The sequence below is a fragment of the Colletes latitarsis genome, chromosome 1, assembly GCF_051014445.1.
Source record: "Colletes latitarsis isolate SP2378_abdomen chromosome 1, iyColLati1, whole genome shotgun sequence".
Taxonomy (NCBI): Eukaryota; Metazoa; Arthropoda; class Insecta; order Hymenoptera; family Colletidae; genus Colletes; species Colletes latitarsis.
The window spans coordinates 56,097,434-56,124,319 of NC_135134.1; the positions used below are offsets into that span (position 1 = coordinate 56,097,434).

General features: G+C 35.7%; 6 protein-coding genes across 11 annotated transcripts; 2 read left to right on the top strand and 4 right to left on the bottom strand.

Annotated features, from left to right (window-relative positions):
- Positions 1-1,222: 1,222 nt before the first annotated feature.
- LOC143351688 (uncharacterized) lies at positions 1,223-12,432 on the bottom strand. Of its 3 annotated transcripts, XR_013081798.1 has the most exons (8): positions 11,951-12,432; positions 10,463-10,553; positions 6,493-6,696; positions 6,149-6,290; positions 5,381-5,580; positions 5,007-5,159; positions 1,516-3,114; positions 1,223-1,485 (listed from the first exon to the last, which is right to left on the bottom strand). XR_013081798.1 is itself a non-coding variant. In XM_076783507.1 (7 exons), exons 1-7 carry the CDS (start codon positions 11,982-11,984, stop codon positions 1,782-1,784), a joined length of 2,157 nt encoding a protein of 718 aa, XP_076639622.1. In that variant the 5' UTR covers positions 11,985-12,432; the 3' UTR covers positions 1,223-1,781. The 3 variants fall into 3 exon arrangements, 2 of the variants coding, with proteins under 2 accessions (XP_076639622.1, XP_076639634.1); XM_076783507.1 differs by having other exon boundaries at positions 1,223-3,114; XM_076783519.1 differs by lacking the exon at positions 11,951-12,432 and adding an exon at positions 10,694-11,214 and having other exon boundaries at positions 1,223-3,114.
- Positions 12,433-13,511: 1,079 nt separating this feature from the next.
- Apc4 (anaphase-promoting complex subunit 4) lies at positions 13,512-16,804 on the top strand. 2 transcript variants are annotated; one of them, XM_076763664.1, is made up of 7 exons: positions 13,512-13,698; positions 13,784-14,166; positions 14,247-14,447; positions 14,524-14,805; positions 14,873-15,096; positions 15,165-15,736; positions 15,816-16,804. In XM_076763664.1, the coding sequence occupies exons 1-7, from the start codon at positions 13,593-13,595 to the stop codon at positions 16,226-16,228; spliced, it is 2,181 nt and encodes a 726-aa protein (XP_076619779.1). In that variant the 5' UTR covers positions 13,512-13,592; the 3' UTR covers positions 16,229-16,804. The 2 variants fall into 2 exon arrangements, with proteins under 2 accessions (XP_076619779.1, XP_076619787.1); XM_076763672.1 differs by having other exon boundaries at positions 15,819-16,804.
- LOC143341079 (uncharacterized) lies at positions 15,788-18,168 on the bottom strand. 2 transcript variants are annotated; one of them, XM_076763693.1, is made up of 5 exons: positions 18,028-18,168; positions 17,284-17,535; positions 17,068-17,202; positions 16,891-16,996; positions 15,788-16,803 (listed from the first exon to the last, which is right to left on the bottom strand). In XM_076763693.1, exons 2-5 carry the CDS (start codon positions 17,533-17,535, stop codon positions 16,649-16,651), a joined length of 648 nt encoding a protein of 215 aa, XP_076619808.1. In that variant the 5' UTR covers positions 18,028-18,168; the 3' UTR covers positions 15,788-16,648. The 2 variants fall into 2 exon arrangements, with proteins under 2 accessions (XP_076619808.1, XP_076619800.1); XM_076763685.1 differs by lacking the exon at positions 18,028-18,168 and adding an exon at positions 17,753-17,983.
- A 96-nt stretch (positions 18,169-18,264) lies between these two features.
- Positions 18,265-19,828, bottom strand: LOC143341091 (transmembrane protein 60). The gene is made up of 3 exons (XM_076763707.1): positions 19,475-19,828; positions 18,636-18,906; positions 18,265-18,398 (listed from the first exon to the last, which is right to left on the bottom strand). The coding sequence occupies exons 1-2, from the start codon at positions 19,682-19,684 to the stop codon at positions 18,730-18,732; spliced, it is 387 nt and encodes a 128-aa protein (XP_076619822.1). The 5' UTR covers positions 19,685-19,828; the 3' UTR covers positions 18,265-18,398; positions 18,636-18,729.
- An 898-nt stretch (positions 19,829-20,726) lies between these two features.
- LOC143352153 (NADH-cytochrome b5 reductase 2) lies at positions 20,727-24,045 on the top strand. 2 transcript variants are annotated; one of them, XM_076784459.1, is made up of 4 exons: positions 20,727-20,955; positions 22,466-22,798; positions 22,873-23,061; positions 23,150-24,045. In XM_076784459.1, the coding sequence occupies exons 1-4, from the start codon at positions 20,914-20,916 to the stop codon at positions 23,531-23,533; spliced, it is 948 nt and encodes a 315-aa protein (XP_076640574.1). In that variant the 5' UTR covers positions 20,727-20,913; the 3' UTR covers positions 23,534-24,045. The 2 variants fall into 2 exon arrangements, with proteins under 2 accessions (XP_076640574.1, XP_076640583.1); XM_076784468.1 differs by lacking the exon at positions 20,727-20,955 and adding an exon at positions 21,736-22,051.
- Cct2 (chaperonin containing TCP1 subunit 2) lies at positions 23,874-26,830 on the bottom strand. Its single transcript, XM_076784446.1, has 7 exons — positions 26,708-26,830; positions 25,988-26,297; positions 25,462-25,895; positions 25,305-25,382; positions 24,999-25,223; positions 24,555-24,936; positions 23,874-24,419 (listed from the first exon to the last, which is right to left on the bottom strand). The coding sequence occupies exons 1-7, from the start codon at positions 26,708-26,710 to the stop codon at positions 24,247-24,249; spliced, it is 1,605 nt and encodes a 534-aa protein (XP_076640561.1). The 5' UTR covers positions 26,711-26,830; the 3' UTR covers positions 23,874-24,246.
- Between the last annotated feature and the right edge of the window lie 56 nt (positions 26,831-26,886).

Sequence of the window (26,886 nt, forward strand, 5' to 3'; positions counted from 1 at the left end):
CAAATTTGTTCCTCCCTATTAGTTCAGATAATCGACATTCTACTTCATACTTTCAAGAAATAACATCTCAAGTTATCGATTCAATCACAATTACTTAATTACAAAACAACGAATATTATCGTATAATGGTCTGTTAATATGGCACGCCTTTGGAATTATTTTTACCTTTCGTCGCATCAATGCCAATTTTATAATACTGTTCCACGCGGTCGTATATATTAACCAAGGCACCGTGTTCGTATTTCAAAATGTACAAATCAGAACACTCTAAACTCTAAATTTCATCTTGTGAAAAATAAAATGTTTCGTATACTTTTAATATGGATTTCATTACACATACGAGTGTTTTACTTGATATAATACGAATAATGAAAAATATTAATACTTTATTATATTTGCACTAGGCTAAGCTTAATTTATTCTAATCTAAGCTTGTTCAAACACTTGTATTTGATATTTCGCCCAGAAATCGTCGACTACTTTTAATAGTAACGTGCTTGTAAAACGTTTAGCCTAATTATTAATTTAGTAATTAAAGAATAAAATATCAGACTAAAGCTACATCTAAATGGGCGCCCATTCGTTTTAACGCAAGTATAGTATTTACCGCTTTTACCCATCTTCTCTTGATGACATACCGCTTTAATCTAACTTTACAGATCGGATTCTCCAAAGCCATCTCCAACCAACGATGCTCTAACAGTTGACCCGCAGTTGGTCTTTTCCTGAAGCAAACAGTGTCGATTCCGTAAGCAATAATTACTGGAATGAACTAGTCCATACGAAGATTGTAGTAGAGTACAGAAGGAACCACTATAAAAATTCCTTTATCGAGGCGTATTAATCTAAAATATATCAAACTAGATCCTGATTAAATCTGTACTAGATAACAATAGATCTTGTTAAAGCAATTCGATCTGTGAACTCTCTTTATCTTTTCTATAACTAGAAGCATCATGCATGTTATTTTCACTTCCTAATTGGCAACACGCGTTGTCATTAATTGTTCGTATTACAGCAATTTATGAAGAAAATAAAAATTTGTTGACAAGAAACAATAATTTAAAACTCCATGCATTTACATACTAAACTGTGTAGAACGAAACAATAACAACCGTTATATAAACATTAATGATACTCTTATTAAACGATTCTTATTAAAGGGTTTGTAAGAAATAGTCCTAGCTGCAACAGGTACTTGTGAAATGAAATTGTCCACAGCTTTAATTTCATGATCTTTTGTATTAAATATATAGTATAAATAAGACAATAAAGCAAGGGTATACGCACAGACATGTGAACACGATTTCTTTACAATCTTGATAGAAAGATTGTAGCACGCGCGTGATTACGAAACTTAACTTATCGTACGAATAAGGTATTATAAGTGTACACATTCACATGTATTATACATAATAAGTAGAAGCAACCCGCGATACGTCGCGGTCGAACTTCTAACGACATCCGTTATTTGATATGCTCCCTCTTTCGTTGTCTACGAAAATATATGTATACCAAATACATATATTATTCTGTTACATTTCAAAGAATATTTTAAAGAAATATTAACCCCTGTGCTTCTTGTTAAAGAAAGTGCAGCATATTTGCAGCATATATCCTATTTACAACCCTCAAAGAAAAAGGAAACGACGACGCATATAAAATAATCCAATGCTATTGTCCCCGTAAATCACGCTTCCCGCATTGCCCTGAGAGCTTTACCGTCGCGAGCAATGCCAAGCAAATACAACGTGGTCCTCGAGCCGATACCGGAAGCTGACTCAACGATGTATCGAGTCCGGCGCCGTCGAGTTGATACCCGTAGACGTCGGCTTCTGTTGCTTCGACTGAAAATACTCGGCCAGAGAGTTCATAGTTTTCCTGCCGACGGATTCCTCTCCGCCCCAATCGACGCTCACGGACTTCCTTCCCACGCCGGAAGGCCTTGTGGCAACTTCGTCCCATTCCTCGAGCAGATGCAGCAACAGATCCTTGGTGCTAGTCGGTTCGTCGAGGTTTAGATTTTTATGGACGTTGCGTAGTCCCGAAATTCGAGGAACGTCCCGACTGGTTTCCCCAAACATGTGCTTGACGCGTGGTCGTCGCCAGGGTGGCGTCAGGTCCATTTCCCCGTCGATGTTCCCCAGTATCCGAGTTGCCTCGTTGCCCGCGGCAGAGTTCTCTGCCGTCCGTTCGAACGGCGGTATATACAAAGAAGGATACCTAACAGAACTATCGGGTTCGCTGGCAGTTTCCTCCTGAGACGTTCTGTCGTCCCTCTTCGTCACAGAGCTCAACCCATCGGTGTTCTGCTTCTTCTTCAACGACGCGAACATGTTCCCAGAATTCGTCTCCGGGTGTTTTTCGAAACTGCGGCTACTGTGGAAGGTCGTCCCATTCAGTTTCCTGTGACGCGCTATACTCGAGAGTTTCTCTGTGATCTCGTTGCACTTGGTATTCTCGGACGATACCATTCCGTTGGATCTCGAATGAACACCGTTTCTGTTGCTCTTCGTTCTTCCTTCGATTCTGTCAGCCTTTTTGCTCGACTGCGCGTCCTCCTCGTTCGACTGTACATGCGTGCCCATCGCTATGGCACGCAGATGCTCGGATAGTTTAATGATCTCCTCAGCTAGGACGATCTGACTGGCTGGATCGGCTCGAGACTTCTCCACGGCGACACCTTCGGAGGCTCTCCTCTCGAAGTTTACGAAACTGGATACTGACAGGAAACTGTGATTCTCTCGAGGTGGAATGTCCGCCGTTTCCGAAGGTGTGCTACAAATGCTGGCACACGGAGACGGACTGTGCCCCATCAGCGACACCACGTCATCGGGGTCACGAAACGAGCTCAGCTGGGCCAGAGTGCCTGGCGGGAAATCGATCAGGTAAGGACTGTCCGGGTGCTCGCGCCAACGTTCGACGAACAGCCTCAAGTTGTCCTTGGTCACGTCCAGCTCCTCCACGTTCTTCTCCACCCATGAAATTTCCGTGATTTGATCGGGGATTTTGGGTTTCTCGTTCAGCGCCATCGCCGTTTGCTCGACCTGCTGCTTGATCGGCTTTCTGGCCAGCCACCGGTGCTCCCTGCATTGCGCGGCCGACATTCGTTTTCTGAAAGATTCGACAGCTGACCCCGGCTCGAATTGCGAGTTTTTCTTTAGTTCTTTCTCTCTTTCCCCTCCTCATACAGAGGTACACGATAGTGATGGGCCTTCAAGAGTCTTGCTTGCAAGCTTTCATGATTCTGGGGTCTTGAGTCAGTTCGAGCCTTTCTTCGCACGAAAGTAAACTTGAAAAACTTGAAACTTTTGAGCAACTTGAACGACTTTAGTAACGAATCGAATGGTGTACGAAATGATATTATTTTCAAACATATTATTCAATAATATTTATAATTTTTCTTTACAATTCCAATGCATATGAACGAGAGTCAGTGCAGATATTTTTTTAATGATGGAAGCACACTTCTTTAAAGTTAATATCATATAATGTAATTTTCTAGCCGCCTTTAGAAAATAAATACAAAATTATAACAACCTTGATGCGTTCAAACCCATGATCTTTAGTTTATATCCATATTGGTTAAACGTATTATGTCTAAACAAAAAGCTTGAATGAATGTTTAAATCATCACGAGCAAAAACTTATTTTACATCTTGAGACTGCTTGAATCCCATCACTAGTGTACGGTTCACGCGCAATTGTTCAGCAATGGGAGCGAATGGTGGGCGGGTGGTGTGATGGAAACGTGCGGTGCAGTGTATTCCTTGAACCGGAGTTATCGGTGCTGGACCGAGTGAGAAATTAAACGATGGGTCAGCTTCCTTCGTCGAACGTGGCCAGGATGCCCTTTCGAGGCATCGGCTCACCCCAAAAGGTTGCGAGACTGTTCGTGAACACACACATGCGCGATGGGCAGTCTCTCCCCTCGAAACATACAAACTCTCGATGAATCGACGAAAAAGAGATCTCGATTCAATTCGTTACACTCGGTGCGTAGAATTTTACAGTAAAAACGCAACGTCACTTGGCACTTAAAATTTGTAACCGTTCGTTCGACGACGATAATTTAATTTCTTGTTTTGAGACAACTAATACGTTAGAACCAACCTTGTATATCGATGTATTATTGTTTCGAATGACAAACAAAGTGTCGACAATGAAGAAAGCATGCTTGGGATTAATCAGGCACAGAGGGAGAGAGAGAAAGTCGAAGAATAACCGCGGAAAAATTGCGCGAATAATGTTGAATAACTACCCAGATAACGTCCAAGAAGAAAATATATTTAACTCTAACTGTAATACGCCATCGGAAACTGCCTTTGAGCGATTAGTTGATTTTAATTCGTCTATAGCAAAAGACCGAGCTCGTTCCACTCGCGCATTTTCTCAAATTAAATCCGTATTATTCGACACGAGGAGGGTTATACGCTGGAGTCAGAACTGTTTACTACCAACCACGCCATTTGACGTAATGCGAATAAATTGGAGCGACGGATTATTTAATCCAATAGATGAAATAAGCTACTCGATTCGAAATCTAAACGCAAACGAAAATTATTGGGGTGCGCAACGATGCTTCTGTCGAATTTTCTTGGCAACGTGTCCGCATTTGTCGGCAACGACGTTTCTATATTTCGTTATCTGGGCAGTTATATCGTTAATCTTGCGTCAAAGCCATCAATGTCCATCGGTCGACTTCTGTCCATCGCCAGGACGTATCGTAATTGGTGACCTACAGTGACGAGCATATAAATAGAGGAATAATTTTGTCAGTATATAATTTCTGTTCATACTATATTATCTCTCCACGCTTGAATCACCGGTAACTCGTCTTCTAAGCTACGTAAATATATTCTTTATGTTCTTCGTTATAGCAACTTAAACAAAAGCTTTTCCCTATTTATATGCTCGCCATTGTATACAGCGGATATTTTTGCACAAATCCTCCGCGTCACCTTATTACCGTGTAATCTCTATCAAAAATAACAAGCAATACGTACTCTTTGTCTTTCACTAGAAGACCACGGATAAAATCTTTCGCGTCCTCAGATATGTCGGCAAAGGCGTCGTGGTCAAAGTCGTACTTGGCGATGGTGACGTTCGCCATTGTCTCGATGTCCGTGTCCCCCATGAATGGAGACAAACCGGACAACCTAAAAATCAATATGTATAAAAAAATTACTACACTATACAATATGTATATGTATACTAGATATACTGTTCCATGTTCCCTGTATGCCGACAGTATCAAATTTAAAATATAATATTAAAATATTTTATTTTATTTTATTTATCGTTGCACTTTTCAATACGAAATAGAGTAATTGCAGTGGCAATGTATTTTTAAATAAATCCAAGTCGAAGGTAAACTTACAGTACGTAACAGATGACGCCTATACTCCACATGTCGGTACCAAAACCAATCTGATCGAAATTTACGACTTCCGGTGCAACGAACTCGGGCGTGCCAAATAGAACCTGCAGTTTCTTCTTCGGATCGTATTCCCTCGCCAGGCCGAAGTCTATGATCTTAATCCTGTTTCCCTCCTTCGTCAAGCACAATATGTTCTCAGGCTGCAAGCAGAGAATTTGTCTGGTTAGCTTGGTTTCGAAAATATTTAAAACCCCCAACTAATTGCTTTTCACCTTAAAATGCCTGAAATTTAACTCTCAACTGGAAAAGGGCAATCATCCATATTGTTCTTTCAAAGCATCGTACATGATTAGTGATATGTAGTTGTCATGTACTTGAAACTACCTACACTTAATCTTCGGTCTGTTGTTGAACTTTGGGTGAATTGCCAAAGACAATATGTTAAAAGATAAAATCCACGATTTCATAACAAATTATTCGAGTATTAACGTAAGTTACGTTATTGTTCTTTATCTGGCATCGACTATCACTGATCATTATCTAGGTCATTAACGCGAGTATGATGAAACGACATTTAGTTAACTAGTAATATACTAAGGATTTCAACAAAAACGTATCATGCGAAAGGTGAATGTACTATAACCAGAAAAAGAAAAAATATTGATTTATATATAGAAAATTAAATGTTCGTTCAGTTTGTAGAGTATCTCATCCTATCTCTGATAGATTAACATTGTTAGTGCACGTACAATAATTCTGATGTTTCACCTTTAAGTCAAGATGCAGAATATTCTGGCGATGAATGAATTCTATGCCCTCACAGATTTGTCGCATGAAAACGGCACAACTGCGCTCGGTCAACACAAAATCGTCGTCTATCACCCTCTCGAATAACTCGCCACCTTCGATCCTTAAATCACAAAAAATAACTATAGTTCTCTTGCGGTTTATCGCGATCGAACATACTTATCAGAATTGGACATTATTCGAATAGTTGCAAAAGCCAATACGATAAAGTTTAACATTAGAACATAATGTATTTGATTTATCTGTTATCCGTTATTCGAATAAAATATTGCCCGACTCCGACACTTATGGCACTAGGTGCTTACAGTTCTAAAATAACGTAGATCTGTCTGCCCGTGTCGATGGCATCGTAGAGCTGAATAAGTCGTGGATGCTGAAGCCGTCTCATAATTTCAACTTCCCGTTCCACGGACCGTCTGTCCTCTTTCTTCACAGTGTTCACCACCTTCACGGCGAGCATCAAACCACTTGCTTTCTCCTTGCATCGATACACGGTGCCAAATTTTCCCCTGCAAATATAGTAACATTCTCGGTTCACCTACTTGCAAAACTCGAGTTTGTCCAACGAAACAAGACGGGGGTCGCTTCATCATTCGCTATCATTGAACAATTAACTTCATAATGCTCGAACACACAAACATATTTAGAAACTACAGCCATGTTTACTTGACGCTACAAGAATTCGAATGTTATCGTCGATCTGATCCCGTCCCGCTGTAAATTTCTACGCTGTAAACATCAACGCGTTCGAATCAAATTCTTGAACGATTTACGAATGCATTAGCCCTCACTGATGCAAGTTAATTTGCATCGATGTGAGTGAAACAGAAAATTTGAACAAAACCTATTTATGAAAATTAACGTTGTCAGACTCTGCATTTTTGTGTTTATGTTAACGCTAGTATACACACGATATACAAGAATTTCGTTTCAACGACAACGAATGTTGTGACTAACAGTAAATGCTACGTCTGCACTTGCACAAACTGAGGATTTATTCTACCTTGTTGTGCCAAACAACGCAAAACGGAAAATACCGTCCATAAGCATGCAGTTTTTTTTAACGTTGAAACTTTCCTGCGAACAACACGCCCAAAATAATTTCGAGAATACATATAAAGAAGTAAATTCCAATTCTTTTTGTTTTGAATCTGCGTTCGTGCGATAAAATTCGCCTCGTGGCCGCGTTTACGTGCGTCGAGCGAAGATGACGCCAGTCCTCCAACCTTGATAAGAGAAGTTTTCATGGACAAGAAAAAATACCACGTACAACGACAAAAGATCAGAGGAAGTGCCAAGCTACCTCCTTGGCTTGCTAGAACGCAGTCGTGTAACCTGTAACATGTCTGTCACGACGCCAAGATAGTGAGTCAGTAAGTTAGTAGAGCATTCCATAGACAACAGGGTCGGGACAGAACGAATTATCAAAGCTGCACATTTGCCAGAAAACTGTGTAGCGCCATGAGAAGTCTGCACCTGCGATCAAACGAAACTACTAACTCTAGAAAATCATTAACGCCTCGTTCCTTGAAAACCAATATGACGACGATTCGGCAAATAGCGTTTCTTTAACTCGAAGAGTGAAACGTGATTCAACTCAGAGATGATCCAAGTTCTTCGTCAATTACAACTTTAACTATTTAACTATTTCTATATTTGAACCCGCGCGTCAAAAGCGTCAAGACGTTCGACGTCCGAACAACGTCCGGCAACCGGCAACTCTACGCACCAACGTCAGTCACTACGAAAAATGCATTATTTATAGACATGCGAAGACCTTGATTACACGACGAACGCATGCAACACCGACTGCATGCCGACGTTATCAAGCTGCAAGCCACTTGGATGCATTCGTTTCGACGGTCATCGGTGGCGCACCTAGGGAGGGTGCAACGGAACAATTCCAATCCCCTTTTGTTACAAACATCCATTTTTTAATCCCTTAATCCATTTGTCCATAAATATCCAAGCGAATAAAATGAATTATCTTATCATTCGTTACCTTCTCCAGTTATGAATAGTATCAAATAAACTTTTTCTTTATCTTCTCTAAGCAAATATTGTTGCACGTGATACGCGCGGAATCACATCCGATGGAAAGCAGCCAATTCGATAACACGATTGGCGTGAAATGGTGACGAAAATTTAATTGGAAAACATAATTTATGAGAATGGTAACAGGTGTTTCAAATATAAGTGTGCAATCGATGCATCATCGAGAAGGAAAACGTTTAACGCGTTGGAGAGAGAATTATAAATGATTCATAATCGGAGGCGGTTCCTTGGAATTTTCAGATATAAATGAAATGTTAATATTAAGAACGCGAAACCTTAAGTAGATCAATTCCCGTTCCGACGATGTTAAATGGTACAGTTCTTACTATTGGCACTACTTCGTTTCATTTGTCATTCCAACACCGATGCTTCACGGAAGATTAGCCAGTTGTATGATAATAATAATTTACCATGCTGTTAGTATGCAAACGAAGAACACAATGATTCGTTTTTATCAAACTATAAATCTCCTATATGTGTATCTACTATTACGAATTGCTGATCACGTAAAACCACTTTTCTGCATAATAGAAAGACAATGAAAACAAGTATTACCGTAGCTTAATTAATGGTATCTTTTTCAGAAACAAGACAAAGTATGTATGTTTCACTTTTTATTGTGCTGCCCACTGTTTTAATACGTTTTATTCTTGATTATTTGTTTATACAAGATAAGGAAAAATGATGTTTTAAAAAGTGGCTCCGATAGCACCGCAACGTTATAATTCTATCTGTTAGGTATCACTAGAGTGAACACGTGTGTGTTGCACAAGCAGTGGGTCACCGGACCATTATTTCGAGTTTCAGAATTCCACAAGTCACCGTCGCGTCGGCCAGTTATCTGCAGCTTCGATTCAAAAATATCATTAGAATAAACAAAACTTAATTTCCGTCCAACGTGTAGGAAATATGTCCACTGTGGAATTTCTGCATGCTTAAAGAAATTATTTATCGAGTGGTTCCTGCGTGTCAGTCATTTATTTTTGTCGCGCTAAGAATGAATTCTGGCCCACTGTGCGACGGACTCGATCGAAAATTTGATTCGCGTTCGTGTGATATCGCGAATATTTCGAATACGTTGATATTAAAGGGAGCATCTTGTGTCTCGTATCGAATCAACGTCAAACCATTGACCTACGCGACTTGTTTGATCAAGGGTGACCATTGAGTATCGATGGTTCACTAATAGTTTGTCATTGACATTCAGATCTTACCTTTGGCAGCGATCCATTCGTCAATACCTTTGATCGAACTACCGATACACGATTGCTATTGTGTCACGGCATTCGGTTTGAATTAAAAATAAAAATCTTATCCTTCGAATTGCGTACTCCTGACACGTATTTTGTAATTTATGTCTCGATAATGTCTTTTCCTTCGCTCGAAACACGGTATGTTTGCTGAAATGTTTCGCAATGTTTACGCGAAACAATGGCAATGTGAGGCAATATTAAACCCGAAAACTAAACGCTTTCGGCAGTTTGTTTCGTAGGTTTATCACAGGCCGTGGAATCAGCTGCTTCGGGCGAAAAGATCATTCAAGTTCGAGTCTCATTCATAATGGCGGACTCGCATAGTAACTGAAAGATTACGATGTATACAAGACGAGAATACTACGTTCGCCGGAAGGTATAAACACGTCAAGGTTCTCAAACGTTTTCCTTCTTTCCTTCCTTCCTTCCTTCCTTCCTTCCTTCCTTTCTCGATCTAGGACGCAATGCAATCATTTTTTTCAACTCTCCAACCATACTTGTAACATATTTCGAACATGAACTTGACACGAAGCTACGTCCGATTGGTATCGATTTTTGAATTCGCATTCCTAGTTAGTTGCGGAAACATGTACGTTCGATTTTCTTCCACCTAAGACGCGTATTAGAATTCCGAGACGGCTTGTATAATCGTTGCGCAATGTTAGTACGCATATCGTGTCAAATTCAGGAACAGCATGGCCAGCCCTGCGGCTTGCCGCGATATTTGCAATGATCGAGCTCGGTCGTGCATAAACAACCGTCCAGGGAGCTTGCATTACGCGAATGTCAGTCTCAGAATGCCACCGAGCGAATTTTTAGCATTATTCCATCGCATCGGACATCGTCGGCGATAATCATGCCAATCGGGATTCGAACTGCAATTAGTTGTGGATCGACGAACGATCGAGAACTTCCTGAGCACGAAATATTTGCCAACGATAAAAATAAAGAAAAACAACACACTCACCGTCCGATCTCCGACTGGATCTCATAATGATCCTTGAACTCTACGTTGCGACGTATTGTCACATCCTGATAAGGAAAAGTCGGCTCGATCTCTGAAAAATACGTAAAAATCTAGCATTATAAAAATGAAACAATGAAAACTATCGAGTATAAAATGCTGATATGTTCAGCATATATTCGCTGACAGGCAATTACAATATACAAATCAACAAGGTATCAATTATTCGAATACTTTTTAAAATCCATTTCGCTAATATCCGTGGTTACGTGACTTGAAGTCACACGAGATTCTAAAGAGGAAAAGATCAACCGAAAATACAATCGCGTCGTGACACGCGAGCTTTGCACGAACTTGGTCGATCGAATTGGAAGCTGATTATGCTGAAACTCGACTCGTTTTCCTTTACAAGCATTAATTTCTAGCGACGATCGTTGCCATCCGCGAAAATAATCGCAACGCGTAGTTTATTGCGCATCATTTAAACGCAACATCGAATGCCTCGTTAATCGTCTATTTTTTGATGATCCTAAGTTACAAGGGAACCTGGCCAACTAAGTGAATTCTGACATTCAGGAAGCTGCACGGATGTACCGAATAGTCTCGCGCATAAATTTAGCAATTTTTGCCATTTGACCGCAAAACTGACTTTAATATTAAACCGCCATTGGCCGCTCGTGTAGCGTGCGAAGCGCAAAAACAAGCCGAAGATTGTTGGCTCTTCGCTTCACGTGAGAACGATGAAAGAAAAGCTACGATTTTTGACAATTGCAAGAGCATTCTATCATTAGCAGCTGAGAATAATGCCTCCGAGAGTTATTTTCGATTAGAATGATTTGAAACAAGTGCGTCTTTCTCAAGTATTTTTCTCAAGTGCCACTAGTTTATGGAATTAATACGTTAAATATCATATAATAATAATATATAATAATATTAATACGTTAAAAAGTAACAAAAATATTCGATTCTCTATGGAAAGATCAAGACACGCGTCCCTTCGTCGCGACGCGACGAGCGCATCGTTTCGCGCCGGCCACGACCTCATTTCACCCTTTTGTACAGGACAGCTGGTACGAACGGCGACCTCCAATCGAGCCGACGAAAGAGAAACCTCTTCCAATGTTCATCGGAACCGATCGCGAGATATTTAAACGCCAGGCGACGGTGTCCTTTCATGGTCCCAAATTCCAATGAATCACTGCATTTATTTAAAGAAGAATCACGATCGAAACACTGCACCACTCCCTCGCGTCGAGGAAGGAGTCACCAAAACTGGTGGCTGCTGGAAAGCTCAAACTTGATCGGAACCGGTGAATCAACGATCGTCCTGGCACTTTATTCGCAAGGTACGTTACGATTTCTGGTGATAAAAGTGGATCGAGGTAAGGTCTGGTCTCCCTTCCGTGATCTACGCGTGGTCAACAGGACACGCGACAACATGGACTGGCACGGTGCTTCGAGCGGCATTTCGTGAACGTTGCTTTTCCTTACCGCCCACCGGGTCAGTCTCATCCACGCGTATCATCCTCCCCTAGGTTGCCACCCTCTAAGTGTTAAACCACGAGGGACGTGGTTTGCGTTCTCCGGCGTGTCGGGAGTCAGTCGGTCGTTGCACGTTGGCCACGGTCGTGCTCTCTCCGAACCGATCCGGTGCACCCCAAAGGCAATTATTGACTATCGTGTCTGTGGTCTCGGACGGCGAGTCCCGGTGCCTCTTCTTCTCGGCTCGGACGGATTTAGATTTTCGGCGGACGCCGCGGATTCTGCTGGCGGGTCACGTGGCCAGTGGCGTTCCACGGGCGAACCTCTTGCCCCCGCGCCACGCGACCGACCAACCTTCGATCAGCTTCGTCTCCTTCTGGCGCTTGTTTCCTCGTCTCTCCATCGACGGCCTCGACATATTGACTACAGATCGACAATAGACTCCCTTCGTTCGCGGACCTCATGGGGCCTGGAGATCGCGTCCCGCGGTCGGACAGAATCCTGAATAACTGGCCATACCCTAATTATTTTAAATAAAGAATATAATTAAAACGAGTTTAATAATCCGATCGAGAAAGTAACGATTACTTTACTAGTATCATATTGAAACTCTACTACCTAATCTTTCTGCTGTTTGTTCGGTAGCTGGTCAAGGTTCTGCCTCGATTAAAACTTTTACTGCCTCAACGTCAAACGCTGTTGGCCAACCGATGGTTTTCGCTCACATTTGTTTAACATTTCTTTTTGAATGATGAATATCGATTAAACTGCTTCGAACGCACGTTGTAAACTGTCGTGGGAGCACTCATTCAGAAATATAAGAATAAGTTTCTTCTACATATAACATATCTGCATGGAGCAGACGTAATCAAAGATTTAATAGTTCCCATAGGTTAGGATAGATTTTGAGAACATCATAATAAAAAGAACAAGAGTATTAGAAATTGTATAAATTACCAGTTTTATGACTTTACTTGTGTAATAAAGAATTTATTTATTGTCCACGATCCAACCACTGTGCATCGCCTAGCACGGGTTGAGAACCACGTGGACGCGAACGTCGCGTCTATTGAGGTTTTAGGGTGAACCAGTTTTAACTCTCGCGCCCGATCGCGCAGTCAACTGTAACTGAGAAAACCTGGCCAAAGCCCTAAAATGAAAAACCACCAAATACGCTTTTTAGACGTCTTCGTTGCTTTTATCAACTATTTGGCTAACAAATACCAGCAACTAGGGACAAGTAAAAGGTACTTTAAAGCGTTGACGATGCCACTGGATTCTGAAGCCATCAAAAATGAAAACGTATACATATCATTATCGACCTCCTATATTCTTTACTATTTTGTACTAAAAAAAATTTGTGTATATCCTTAAAAGATAAGTAACAAAGTGAGCAAAACATTTGAAGGGACAGTTTCTTTTGACACTACAGCTATCTGCCCATCAATACTAATTCACTGAATAGTTTCTCAACTGACCGCCATCCATGAGAAGAGGACGCTAATATCACCTCCGAATTTTCAGGTCGGTATGGCAGTCAGATTGAGCCGCGAAAGTCCATAAGGAGAAAGGTGTGCAAACTGTACGGACGAGGTTCGTCTTTGATACGATACGATGATTTTCTGAATTAGTGTGATCAAAATTATAAAAAATGGCAGGTAGAATAAGACAATTGGACGAACGGCAACTTCCAGCTGAAATAACAAAAATGCAATGGTCGCCAAAAATGGACCTTTTAGCAATTGCTAACGTGAAAGGTTAGCAGTAAACAACACTCGCAAATCTTAAACGTCTTTCTATATTACGATCATAACGCGATATTGTCTTAATCAATTGTTATAGGAGAAGTTACACTTCATAGATTAACGTGGCAAAGAGTATGGTTATTGAGTCCACAAGAAGAATCTGATACTTTAGTAAACTTAGCATGGAGACCGGATGGAAAACTTCTTGCTGTTTGTTACGAAGCTTCCAAAGTAGTGTGTCTCGTAGATATTGAAAATAAAAATATTATTCATAGAACAAAACTTAACTTGCACAATGGAATTACATGCATGACATGGTTGCCATTGACAAATCTAGAAAATGACAGTCAGTTAGGCACTAACAAGCCAAGTATGCTCCCAACAGGAGAATATCTTCCACCTTTGCCAAGTTTAAATAGAAGTTTTGGACAAGAACTTGAACGCAAAGAATTCTTATTTCAAACATTAGATATACTTTTTGTAGGTTCATTTAAAACAAACATACAAATGTCTGAAACTGTTAAAGATACGATTGTTATAAATAATTATGTTATTTCTAGCTTGGTTTAGATAATGGAAATATTGCTATGTATGTATTTGGAATGTTTTACTGTGGTACAATTTCAGTTGGTCATGGTCGAATAATAGAAATTACTGGTGGATTTAGTAAACCAATATGGATCACATGGAAAGATAATTGTGGCATTAAAGTAAACAGATTATGGTGTCTTTTACTAGAACAAAATGCAGCATTCTTAAAGGTTCTTTGCTTAATAAAGTTAATAATTTTTCTTTCAAATGTGATACATTAAAACAATTTTTTTATTTAAATCTAAGGTAGCACAAGCTCAAGCTAATATAGAATATTTGATGGATTATCTTTCACGTACATTAATGGCAATTTCTGAAGCATGGGAAACGATTCTTTTGGAAATGGATGAAAAAATTGCACGATATGCAGAGAAAATTCCACATGGTGGAGTTGCTGCAGATTTTTTGGAACTGTTAATGATTGGTATACCAACTCGACATTTGCAAACTTATCTATTACGAGATTTGACTGAAAAGGGATTAAAAAAATTAGGGCACAGTATTGAAATGTGCTACAGTAATATACAGGTACCATATAGAACTTTCAGTTTTTGTAAGATGTAACATGTTGTAGCAATGGATTATTATTTTACAGAAATTAGTCTTAAAAAACTTAACTAGTGTTGGAATGGCATTAGTATATCAATTGGCTGAAATGAGAGGAATGGTAAGATTGGGTGGTCCATATGAATTATTGGGTCTTACTAATGAAAGTGTCATAACTAATGCTCTTCATGCATCAGAAGCTTTTCTAGCAAAATCGTCCGAAATTCAACAAGTAATAGATCACAGCATGCGCGATTATAAAGCATTTTTCCGGTATGTTTCAAAAATTGAAAATGTCATTGATGATGACTTTACTATTTGGATTTTTTTTTTTATTTAAGGTGGTTATATGTGGTAATTCTAAGATTAACTGATGAAAGAATACCATCTGAAGTCAGTCGAGTTAGTCAACAAGAATTGACATTTATTGCCGAATTTTTGCGGGGTTTTGACAAAACTAATCCAAATATTGGAAGTAGAAAAGGAGTGAATTTAGAAAAATTAGGCCAGTATTTACGGCGTGAAAATTTACAAACTTGTTTAACCTCCAAAGGAAGCGAATGGGCGGCTATGCTTGATGAAAATCATTGTTTCCATGAACATCCACTTATTGTGAAACAAGATCTTAATCTTTCATTATTACAATCCCATGCAAAATTAATTTCCGCTATACATAATGTTTTTGGAGAGGCTTATCAAGGCTTAGTTGATCAGTTTACTATTTCAAGCATTGCTTTAGCACCTTCTATAGCATTTACATCTTCTCAAATTGTAACCAGCAATGATGATCTATTGGTAACTACATGTGATGTTGATCATAAAATATTACGAATATTCAAAATTGAATGTTCGTGTACAGAGCCTGTGATACTCAGCTTTAAATTGGGTACAATAGATGTAGATTACAGATCAGGTTTGTGGATTCGTTATAAATATATATATATATAATAATTTCATCTGTAAATCTAATTATAATATAATATTTTATTTAGCAGAACCTTACTCCAAAACTTACATGGATGGTACTATAATTGATCTACAGTTTTATTCTCAGGAGTATGTCAGTTTATTGTTGCTCAACAAACATACTCACGCATCGTATCTTATTCAGTTACCATTGAATCATTCTCGAATTTTTGAAAATCAAAATAAGAATACAATTACTTTAGCCGACCTTTTAGGCAACAATTGGCCACGACCTATTCAAGGTATTTCTGCTAGGCGAATAGCAGTCAGTGGTGCACGAAAAGTAGCTGCTGTTTTAAGTGAAAGCAATAGGAAAATAAGATTACTAGAAACTGAAGTAGAACCTGAAGAAGATGAAGATGAAGAAGACGAAGACGATGGAACTAACGATAGTATGTTAGATACTACACATGGAACAACTTCAAATATTCCTTTATGAACTTGCATAGGTAAACAACGTTTAACCTCTAATAAAAGTAATGGATGCCAATAAAAGCATCATAAATATACAAATGTTTCCTGAAAATATTAAAATGAGAAATACAGCGGAAAATAGTGTTATTATTTTATACTTGCTAAAATGATTAAATATTTGACTAAAGAATTTAATAATTATTTATAGTATATATTATATATATATATAAATATATGTACAGTAATGTATTACGAATTTTAATCTAAGAAGTATTAGTTACAATTATATTATTAAGAAATATGCCTTTCGTGTCTTAATGGTATGATTTAAAATTCTATACATGTATGTAAAAATAAACGATTTATGATTCTATGAGTCTTTTTGATAAGATATATTATAATTTACTATAAAAAAATTACTTTATATAGTATATCACAATGGTTATTATTTCTGCATTTGCCTTAATACTCTTGGAAAATCAATATCAAGAGCTGCATTATCAATGCCATCTTCTTCAACTATTGGTGTAGGTAGTGTAGGAGCAACACTAACATTTGGTGTGTATTTCGCTGGTGAATTTTCCCTTGATTCTTCAAAATCTGTAATAACAATTTTATATTAATTAAATACTTAACTAGATTTTTTATTTATTTTTCAATTATATTCAAACATTTACGCATATATACCGAAAAATCTGCGATTTCGTCGTCTTCTTGATGTGATGATAAAAAGAATAACTGCTATTGTAACGATTACTACCATAGCAGCAGCCATTCCTCGTAACAAATTCGTCTACAGAAAGATACATATATATAAATTAAAAATTAAGCAGGTATTTATTAAACAAAAATATTTTAATATACCTCAAAATCGTTTTCCCAAACATCTTCCCAATCCTTTTTAACAATTAATTCAACAACATGAATATTGATAGTAGAGTGATCTGATATGCCTTTTGAGGCACACTTATAAAAACCAGATTCAGCTGTTGATACGCCCTGTCAAAAAGGCCATAATTTATTAAAACAAAGAATGTGTAACCTTACATAAATTTGAATGTATTCGCGATTATTAATTACCCTAATAAAAAGTTTTCCAGTCAATACTTCATAATTGTACTTGTTTTCATCCATGGGGTTGCCAGGCCCAATAATGCGTCTATCGTCTGTAAGTTGCCAAAACATAAAACGATGATGATCATCACTGCTTAAACATGGAAGTTCAGCCAAATGACCAGCTGGAACCTCTACTACTGTAATTGTGCCATCGACAAATCCATTTTTCAATAATAACAGCGATAAACAGAAAAATATAAAAGATCTCAAACTCATCTGTAAAATAAAATCAAACGTAATTTAAAAATTATTAATAGCAAATGAAGTGTATAAATCCAAATCAAATCAATTTTTAACATAAATATTATTTTAATAGTACGTTTTATTAATTTAGCTTCTACTTTCTAATTTAATGATTGTTAATTTCTAAAAAATTTTTAATTCGTACAAATATTACATATAAAATCTTGAAATATAGATTTAACTATTCTACCTGTCGTATGTTAGTTATGTTCATACTTTCAAATATGATACATATGTATTTCTGTTAAATTGTTATTAATTTAAATTATTGTAACTATACACTCGTCATATATTATATTTTCACTTGCACAAATTAGATGTTCAGTCACAAAACTAATTTCATAATGGAAATATAAAAATTCTATATTTGTGCCACAGAATTCTTTCTATCGTCAACTTTGCTAGCAAAGTGCCTTGGGTAGTTAACAGATCTTGGTCTTGTATGCAATTATATTCTAATTTTACCTTTAAGATAAGAATTTCAGTATCATAGAACAGGTTTCAAATGTGACAGATGGATGCTAGAACAATTATTCTATGCACAATGGAAGCAGGAGTCACTTGTCAATGAACCTTGTTGCATAACTGTGAAGGTAACTGTACATAGTCTCTCACTATTTGTATATTATATACTTTAATATTTAAATGCACTAATAATAATTAATAATAAATATGAAAATCACTGATTGTAAATGATGATAGTCGTATGAACTAATGAGAAAGCTTTGATAATGAAGCTGCTGTACAGTTACTTATTTATATCTTTGTCCTATTCATCCTTGTGCAATAGAGTATTTATAGTAAGCTAGACTGGCATCTTGTGACTACCATACCATCTGAAAGTACAGTACATATTTCTTCGTTTTAACTATTGAGAAAACGTAGACATGTAAAATAAAACTCAATGCCAAGGCAGTATTTGCATACATTCAATCCTTTTATCATTATATAATATGCATACATGTTCAAGTTACAAGGTGTAACAAAAGTAATCAAATGAAGTTATTATTTAGAGATATAGATAGTATAAATTATTACTGTCATGAATTGTAACTGTTATGGAGACAACTTACACGACTAATTTTCATATAAATGTGGATTTATATATAATATGGTAAACATTGTAGATGCATAAAAATCTTTAAAGTCTGTGTAATCTGGTCACTATCAAAACCGATGCTGTTGTATTAGATGTATGAAAACATCAACTGCTAATGCTGGAAGAAGAATCCAAAATGGTGCCAAGACAACTTTTGCTGGTAGAAACCAATGAGGTGCTTCTAATTTCAAGCATATCAAAATTTGGGCACTTAATTTCATAAATACAGCAGTCATATACCAGACCTAAAAAAAAACTGTCTTCAACTCTTACAAAGTGAAATTAATATCCAGTTTCATAAAAATTATTTATTATATTCAATAATATCAAGCTCTAATTTTATTACAATGTAATATTAGTGTTGACAATTGACATTGGTCGAGGTTTGTAGGTATAAACCATGTCATTTGGGAAAAATGTTTTAATATTTTGCCAACATTGCACCTAGCTTCTTTGATGGTCAAATATCATTGATAATGATATTAAAATTTCTAATCTCAATCAATATTAATTGTCAAAACCAAAGGCATAAAAGCCTTACATACTAGTCTTTGTTAAAACTTTTATACTTGCAATTGTTTGTTGTTATTAGGAAAGTAACACACAATAAAGCAAACATACAATGTATTAATAATTTAACAAAAAGTGTATTCATCATCAATTTTATTTATACACTAATTGATAGGAGTATGTACAACTTATACAATTAAGAGTAAATTTTTAACAATAAATTAATTCTTGATGAAACGGGATATGTGTAACAGAAATAAGTTCATCACTTTGTTTAAATTTATGCTATCTCATACAACTTACTTCCCGACGTAATTTAATAACACGTCCATTTTTGCAATGTGAGATCATATGAAGAACTATGAAAATTAGAAGAATATGATCATACAACCACATCGGAATGAAAACTATGAACCAATTCCATTGTATCCTCTGATCGAGTTTCAAGTCAAGTAGAATCAGAGAAATCAACAGACTGAACCACGTAAATAATGTACGATGCACAACTGCCATTAAAACATAAATGCGTAAGAAATCACGAGACAAAACGTGATCGTGAGACTATACGATCATATTGCAAATTTACCGATCTGTTTACATCAACACACCATATACCTAACTCTCAACATCGAGTCGATAGTATCAACTAACCTATAACCCTGTAACATATAAAAAGTTTCAAGATGTCGCTACTTATTAAAGAAATGTGTTTATATACATATGCATGCATAATTAGTATTATGCAAGTACGTAGATATACTATGCGACGCATTTAAATATTTCTTAATTGTTTCTTTATAATTATGTATAGATGTACAAATGAAAATTGAGTTTGTTAGATTCAATTAGATTACATTTTGAATATTGAATAATATGTAAATGTATGTTTGAAATTTCTTTTCAAAATGGACAAATAATTCCTAAACATATATTTACATATTTATGTAAAACATAATACATTTATAGCACACATTTGCTCAATGCGTAGTAACACCAATGTATATCTTTTGTGCGAAAAACATGTATATATATATATATATATATATATATGCATGTGCATATACATGTATAGAAAAATACCCAATTACAAAATTTTTGTTTTATTGTTTCATAGGTCTGTGCCTCTTACATAATATTCTACAAGTTAATGATATTAATGATTTTTTAATTAAATGTAGTTATATTTATTCTAATTTATACATTAAAACAAATTGTTTATTAATTTAATTATTTATCAGTTAAATTATCAGAAATCTTAGTGCATGCTGTAAATGATATAATCATTAATTTTGTAGGTCATTCTTAAATAATATCTTTTTTATTAAAACAGTTACAAAATAATATCTTTAGTCATAGATTACAATATATATTCAATGCAAATACGTGTTTACGTTAAATTAAAATAAGATTAGATATTATTTATAACCCCTAATCTGTTATCGGCGTCCTTGCGATACGATTATTTCATCACCCGATAGAAAAATACCAAAGTCAAACTGGACAACCATCCAGTCGAACATCAGTTCCAGAGACGGTGCAAACATTAAGATTTTTCTCTGATACAATTTACTTAAAGTGCACATGCATATATATATATATATATATATATATATATATATATATTGGTTAATCATTTAAAAATAAAAATTATTTATACTTCTAAATTTAATAATATAACAGGTGGTTATCAAGTGCAATATTCTCAACATTCGTGAAGATAGTATAAATATTGTATAACTATTATGTCTGAATCACTGAATGATACAACGTCGAATGGATCATATGTGCGTATATTTTACACAACAAAATACGAATTTTTATATTTTAGTTCAAACCCTGTCAAAACATTCAAGAGACATACTCTATCATTATCATTAAATCATATTATAAATATTTATATAAGACGTCCTAAAAATCCGTTCTTTTCTTGAGAAGTAGAATAGGTTCAAGAACTTATATTTGTGTAAAAATATTTGGTTAATATTATCATTTTAGATAATCTTTACATTTATTCGGAAAATTTATATCAATTATTCATTCGATTATTTATAGAGTCAGCTATTTATTCAAAATAAAAAAAGATCAAGCGGGGATACATCGATAAATACATACTAATCGAAGCAAATGTAATCGGTGCTACCTCAGTATTGCGAATGATCTCATAACTATGTAGAAGCTACATGTAGTTCACAATGTATGTATTCGTTAATCGCTTTAATCACCGGATATGGATGTTTTATTTATTTCAATTCAATGAACATGTATTAAGCAACGTAAAAATACGATTTACGATGCAGTATTTATTGTTTTACATTTATACAATGTTCTTACATGATATAGTTATCTGTAATTTATATAACTTTCTTAATATAAGTATGCGATATAAAAAGTGATTAAATGATTTCTTCGTTAGTGAAAAGTGTAAAAAATATGCAACTCTTTTGTGTGATTTCATTGTGTCATCTATGCATAGGTAAGGAACTCGTTCACCTTGTATGTGTAATGCCTCTGGTAATATAGCTATAAATACGTTGAAATAGTAGTATGTAACTGTTCTTAGACCGAGGGAAGTTAAGATCTATTTTAAAGGGTAGCGCCCTGTATCTGACCCCGTGTAAGTACCTAGAAGCCGGTGATATCTCGAGGCGTGCGTGTAAAAATTCTTTTTAAGCCGTTAACAAACCAAAGACGTTTGATGTAAAATTTTTCAATAAGTGAACAGTCCTAGAATCGGTGCTCGTTCTGCCTAGAAAATATTTTTTTTTATTTACTCCCACTGTTTCTTCCTACGGTTGCGACCTTAACCTCGTCCTCAGCATTCTTTTGCAAAGATTCTAACCACGTGCGACTTGAGTTACGATGCCAAATTTACGTTCGTTGGTAAGTTCACTTAAGTGGAAAAAAAATTTTTAAATAATGTTAGATGACATTTTTAAATTATATGGTTTGATTTCGAAGAATTATCAATAATGAAGGATTAATGAATAACCTTCTTCGTGTTATTATTTTGCATTACACGGAAAGTTTGTTCATTTCTTTATACGCTCAGAAAGAGCGATTGGATTCTAAAATAGATCGCAGTATTAATTATAAGTTGACATGTAAGTCTCGATGAATTAACTTATTCGGAAATTGAAGTCCCATTTCACTTCAGGAGTCATACATTTTGTTATAAACAATAAGAAAATTTTCGAATTTTACTTCTAGTTGCATTATTAGCTGCAATAAAAATGACCAGTAAATTTGTTTTTCTTTGTAATATACTGAATATATTATTTATATATTTTTCCATAGGTTTTACCAATTTTGGCTGCTGTGGGAACAATAGCTGTAGTAGGATTAGCAGTCAAGGTTTACAAATGCTGGAGTAGTGAGAAGAAAAAGAAATCTCCAATTTTATTAGTTGATCCAGTTGTTAAATACAGTTTACCATTAATTCGGAAAACGATAATAAGTCATGATACAAGAAAGTTTACATTCGGTTTGCCAACACCGGATCATGTTCTAGGATTGCCAATTGGTCAACATGTACATTTAACAGCAAATATTGATAAAGAAGTTATTATACGTTCTTACACACCTGTTTCAAGTGATGATGATCATGGTCATGTAGATCTTGTTATTAAAGTAAGTTAAAAGTAACATATAATAATGAATTTACACTCTAATGCAAAAATTTAATATTAAAAATTTGTGGTAAGGTATATTTCAAAAATGTACACCCAAAATTCCCAGAAGGAGGAAAATTATCTCAGTATTTAAATAACTTGAACATTGGTGATACTATCGATTTTAGGGGACCATCTGGTCGGCTTATCTATAAAGGTAATGGAAAATTTTCTATAAAAACTTTAAGGAAAGATCCACCTTCAGAATATAATGTTAAAAAGGTATGTATTATATAAATTTATGTGTGTAGGTATATTTTATATTTATAATGTTTGAAGTATAAATAAATAATCTTCTGTTTTAATAAAGGTTGTAATGCTGGCTGGTGGTACAGGAATCACACCAATGCTACAATTAATTCGTGCTATAGTAAAGGACACCACAGATGAAACTCAATGTTCTTTACTTTTTGCTAACCAAACAGAAAAAGACATACTGCTTAGAGATGAGTTGGATGATATTGCAAAAAATAATCCTAATAAATTAAAAGTTTGGTATACGTTAGATACTAGTGGCGAAAATTGGCCTTACAGTACTGGTCACATAAATGCAGAAATGATAGAGAAGCACGTGTTTCCCCCATCGCCTCATACAATTGTTCTTATGTGCGGTCCGCCTCCAATGATCAATTATGCTTGCAATCCTAATCTCGATAAACTTCGATATGATCAAAAATTACGATTTGTATATTAAAGCAACAAATTTATTTCTTGTTGCACTGAAATATAGAATGTATTCATTGTTGTTAGTATGTCTTTATTAAATAAGACACATGGGCCTCTATGCAAAGACAGCATTTTATAGGTATATTTATATTAACTGTGTACTAAATGTGCGGTGGCAGTTTAAATCTTATGTGTATAGTATCAATTTACGTAATAATATAGTGCGGATGAGGTCGTTCAGTATTTATTCTAAATATCCAATCTCATCAAAGAAACGTTTTAACCTATAATGCATATTCAAATATACAAGGTAATGTTTAGTTGTTCATGTGAAAATAGTTATTCATTATGGAGTAAAAACAGTAATATTTGGATTTTGTAATTCTATATTTTCTATAAATGCAATTATTAATGGTTTTCAATTTAGTTTTTTATAAAATACATCGCCAGTGCAGAGCTTCAGTAAGAAACACTGTACAGGTTAAAGCATTTATTGATGTTAAACCTATTGTATTGCTATAAAAAAGTGATGATCGTTAAGTTGTTTTACAAATTTCTTCCATATTTCCTTTTTAATTGTTAAGATTTGTAGTACAAGATGACAGTATATATTCCATAATTCAAAGGACAATTAGGGTATTGATATCAATTAATATTTATATTCATTAACAAAATGGATGAAGCAAAGTTATCGATAATGCAAACAAATTAAAAATAGTGGAACAGTCACAATGGCTGTGACTAACAATGTCCACGGTCTTTGACGCGTTTTCTAGGCGCCGCTCGTAAGATATTATCCACACGTAAAATCATTTCTGCTGCTTCTGCTGCGCTAAGTAAAACTTGTCTCTTCACAACCCAAGACTCTGTTATTCCTAATTGTTTCATGCACCCTAATTTCCCTTCTTGCATATCTAACAAAATAAAAATAAAGATATTATTTACCGTTTAATATTTTGATAAATAATTACTAACAGTAATACATCTTTGCAACAACAAAAAAAAAAAAATGTAAGTACAGTATCAGAGCTATACTAGTATGAGCTTACCGAGACCCATTGTACATGTGCCAAAATTGTGCGCAGCTCGAAGTTCACTGATTAGCTGAGCTGAATCATAACCTGCATTATCAGCAATAACAGTGGGTAATTGTTGCAGAGCTCGAGCAAAGGATTCCATTGCGACTGCTTCCTTTCCGGGAGTGGCAACCGCCGCATTCATGACAGCACAAGCCATTACCATCTCGCTGCATCCTCCGCCATAAACAATTCTAGATTCACGCACTGTAGCTGCTAATACGCACAGAGCATCGTGCAATGATCGTTCTGCTTCATCGAGGATTTGTTGTGTGGCACCTCTAAGTACTACTGTACAAGCTTCTCCCAAAGGAACTCCAGAGAATTTTAACAGTACATCTTCACCTATCATTACCTGCGAAAACGTGTTGATTTTTAAAAGTGGTGCATGATCTTATAATTAAATTTACAACATACCTGTTCAATGGTATCACACTTTCCAAGTTTCACCATGTCAGGGTTGTCAAAAGTACTAACTATTTCTCCACCAGTAACAAGAGCAAGTCTTTCAATACCATCAAAATCAGCATGCTCAATAGCCATAATGTTAGCATCAGCAAACAATTGTTCTGGATAATTATAAATCAACTGTCTGTTAATGAAAACGTTGCAGCCATGTTTTATGATCTTTTCAACTTTATCCTGTGTTAAATATGATCACTAAATAATTTTTGATAATTGAACATAATTTTCATACTTGTGCTTGATAGTTAATATAATTACCTTCATCTTCTCTTTTTCTGCTACTTCTAATTCTGCAATTTTTGCCATTGAATCAACTCGAACTCTAGATCCAAACACCTGCAAACCAATTTACACGTGGGTATTGTTGCCGAATTTAAATGTCATTATTGTAAATTTACGTTTTTATTCTCTTTACTTTAATTTTATCTGTGTCCATAGGGGTATTAGCTAGAAGTATACGAGCATCTGTGACTTTTTGTGGTTGATGTACACCAGGCTTTTTATCCAGTAAAAATCCATCATCAAGGAAAGAAGAATACAAGGTTCCTCCACGTTTTTTGATCACTTGAATAGCCGACAAATTGCCGGATCCTTTAAGGCGCAATACAGCATCCACTGCAAGCTTACTGAAATGCTCTTTGTATTGTGATAAAATTTTTGAGCTTAAAGTTGTACGTGCAATATTTAATAGATCTTCGCGAAAACACTTGGAATCTGCAGAATTATTAATTGCTGTATTTTTTAAAGCCTCTTGTGCTACATTAGTTGCTTTTCTCCAACCAGCAATTATAGTTTGTGGATGAATCTTTTGATCAATTAATTTCTCTGCTTCTCTTAATAATTCAGCAGCTGAAATAATAATAATTAACTATATTATGTTTAATTTTAAATAATAAATTTCTATAGAGCAATCAAATATCAATTAATTAAAATGTACATACCAAGGACAGTTACAGAAGTAGTGCCATCTCCAACTTCATCATCTTGCACACGTGACATATCTACCAAAATTTTAGCAGCAGGATTATCCACACCAACATTTTTTAGAATAGTTGCTCCATCATTAGTTACTTGAACTTGTCCTGCGGATCGGCCAAAAGATACCAATAACTTATCCATGCCCTTTGGTCCAAGTGTAGACTTTACTAAATCACCAATGGCTATTGCGCCTACAAATAAACTTAGCCTGGCAATTTCTGCCTTCTCTTCCTCTGCATCGTTCTTGAGGATCCTAACAGGATTCAAGGAAACCTACAAATGCATATTTAAATTTCGTTAGATCCGTTAGATATACTAATTTATTTCAGATATTTTATTTATAGAAACAATTTCATCGCATCCTGATTTCGTGTTGTTTAATAAAGTAAAGCAATACTTAAAATGCTTATTTGATGCAATTATTAATATATGAAAATCTTATACGCTAATAAGTTTGTTCGAACGTCAAAAGCATAATTTTATAAAACTACTTTTTATTAAAAGAAATTAATAATAAATTATTAACAAAAAGGAGTATTTAATTGACACACGTGCGCCATTTGTCACACCTTCATATACGAAACCGGGCAATGAAAGTTGATCCATTGCTATTCTGATTTCTAATAGTATTTCAGTAGTATTGCTTTACGATAAACTGTAGGATATTGAAATCAATTAATTACCATTCTGAATCACTGTTAAAATAACCGATCAATTTACAAGCAAATAACGTTACTTTAACTCCACAGGAAAGTGCAATTACAAGATGTACCGTTCTCAAGATGGCGCTTCTACTTGGAACTTCAAGCATACATTCTGTATGTGTTTTCTATTGTAACGCTTTCTGATTGGTCACTGAGAA

What these genes read in the sequence shown, in the direction of transcription:
- LOC143351688 (XM_076783507.1), bottom strand. Translation starts at nt 11,984, where the DNA reads ATGATACGCGTGGATGAGACTGACCCGGTGGGCG. An exon ending in ATCTACGTTATTTTAGAACT is followed by an intron (nt 6,291 to 6,492) that starts GTAAGCACCTAG and finishes TTGTGATTTAAG; the next exon opens with GATCGAAGGTGGCGAGTTAT. An exon ending in TTCTGCATCTTGACTTAAAG is followed by an intron (nt 5,581 to 6,148) that starts GTGAAACATCAG and finishes CTCTGCTTGCAG; the next exon opens with CCTGAGAACATATTGTGCTT.
- Cct2 (XM_076784446.1), bottom strand. An exon ending in TACTTCTGTAACTGTCCTTG is followed by an intron (nt 25,896 to 25,987) that starts GTATGTACATTT and finishes TTATTATTTCAG; the next exon opens with CTGCTGAATTATTAAGAGAA. An exon ending in AGTGTGATACCATTGAACAG is followed by an intron (nt 24,937 to 24,998) that starts GTATGTTGTAAA and finishes ACGTTTTCGCAG; the next exon opens with GTAATGATAGGTGAAGATGT.
- LOC143341079 (XM_076763685.1), bottom strand. Translation starts at nt 17,776, where the DNA reads ATGAACATAACTAACATACGACAG. An exon ending in TTTGGGAAAACGATTTTGAG is followed by an intron (nt 16,997 to 17,067) that starts GTATATTAAAAT and finishes ATCTTTCTGTAG; the next exon opens with ACGAATTTGTTACGAGGAAT. An exon ending in ACGAAATCGCAGATTTTTCG is followed by an intron (nt 16,804 to 16,890) that starts GTATATATGCGT and finishes TTGTTATTACAG; the next exon opens with ATTTTGAAGAATCAAGGGAA.
- LOC143352153 (XM_076784459.1), top strand. Translation starts at nt 20,914, where the DNA reads ATGTCTGAATCACTGAATGATACAACGTCGAATGGATCATAT. An exon ending in CAACGTCGAATGGATCATAT is followed by an intron (nt 20,956 to 22,465) that starts GTGCGTATATTT and finishes ATTTTTCCATAG; the next exon opens with GTTTTACCAATTTTGGCTGC. An exon ending in CAGAATATAATGTTAAAAAG is followed by an intron (nt 23,062 to 23,149) that starts GTATGTATTATA and finishes GTTTTAATAAAG; the next exon opens with GTTGTAATGCTGGCTGGTGG.
- LOC143341091 (XM_076763707.1), bottom strand. Translation starts at nt 19,684, where the DNA reads ATGGCAGTTGTGCATCGTACATTATTTACGTGGTTCAGTCTGTTGATT. An exon ending in TTATTAAATTACGTCGGGAA is followed by an intron (nt 18,907 to 19,474) that starts GTAAGTTGTATG and finishes GTTTTTTTTTAG; the next exon opens with GTCTGGTATATGACTGCTGT.
- Apc4 (XM_076763664.1), top strand. Translation starts at nt 13,593, where the DNA reads ATGGCAGGTAGAATAAGACAATTGGACGAACGGCAACTTCCAGCTGAA. An exon ending in AAACATTAGATATACTTTTT is followed by an intron (nt 14,167 to 14,246) that starts GTAGGTTCATTT and finishes TGTTATTTCTAG; the next exon opens with CTTGGTTTAGATAATGGAAA. An exon ending in TGTGCTACAGTAATATACAG is followed by an intron (nt 14,806 to 14,872) that starts GTACCATATAGA and finishes ATTATTTTACAG; the next exon opens with AAATTAGTCTTAAAAAACTT.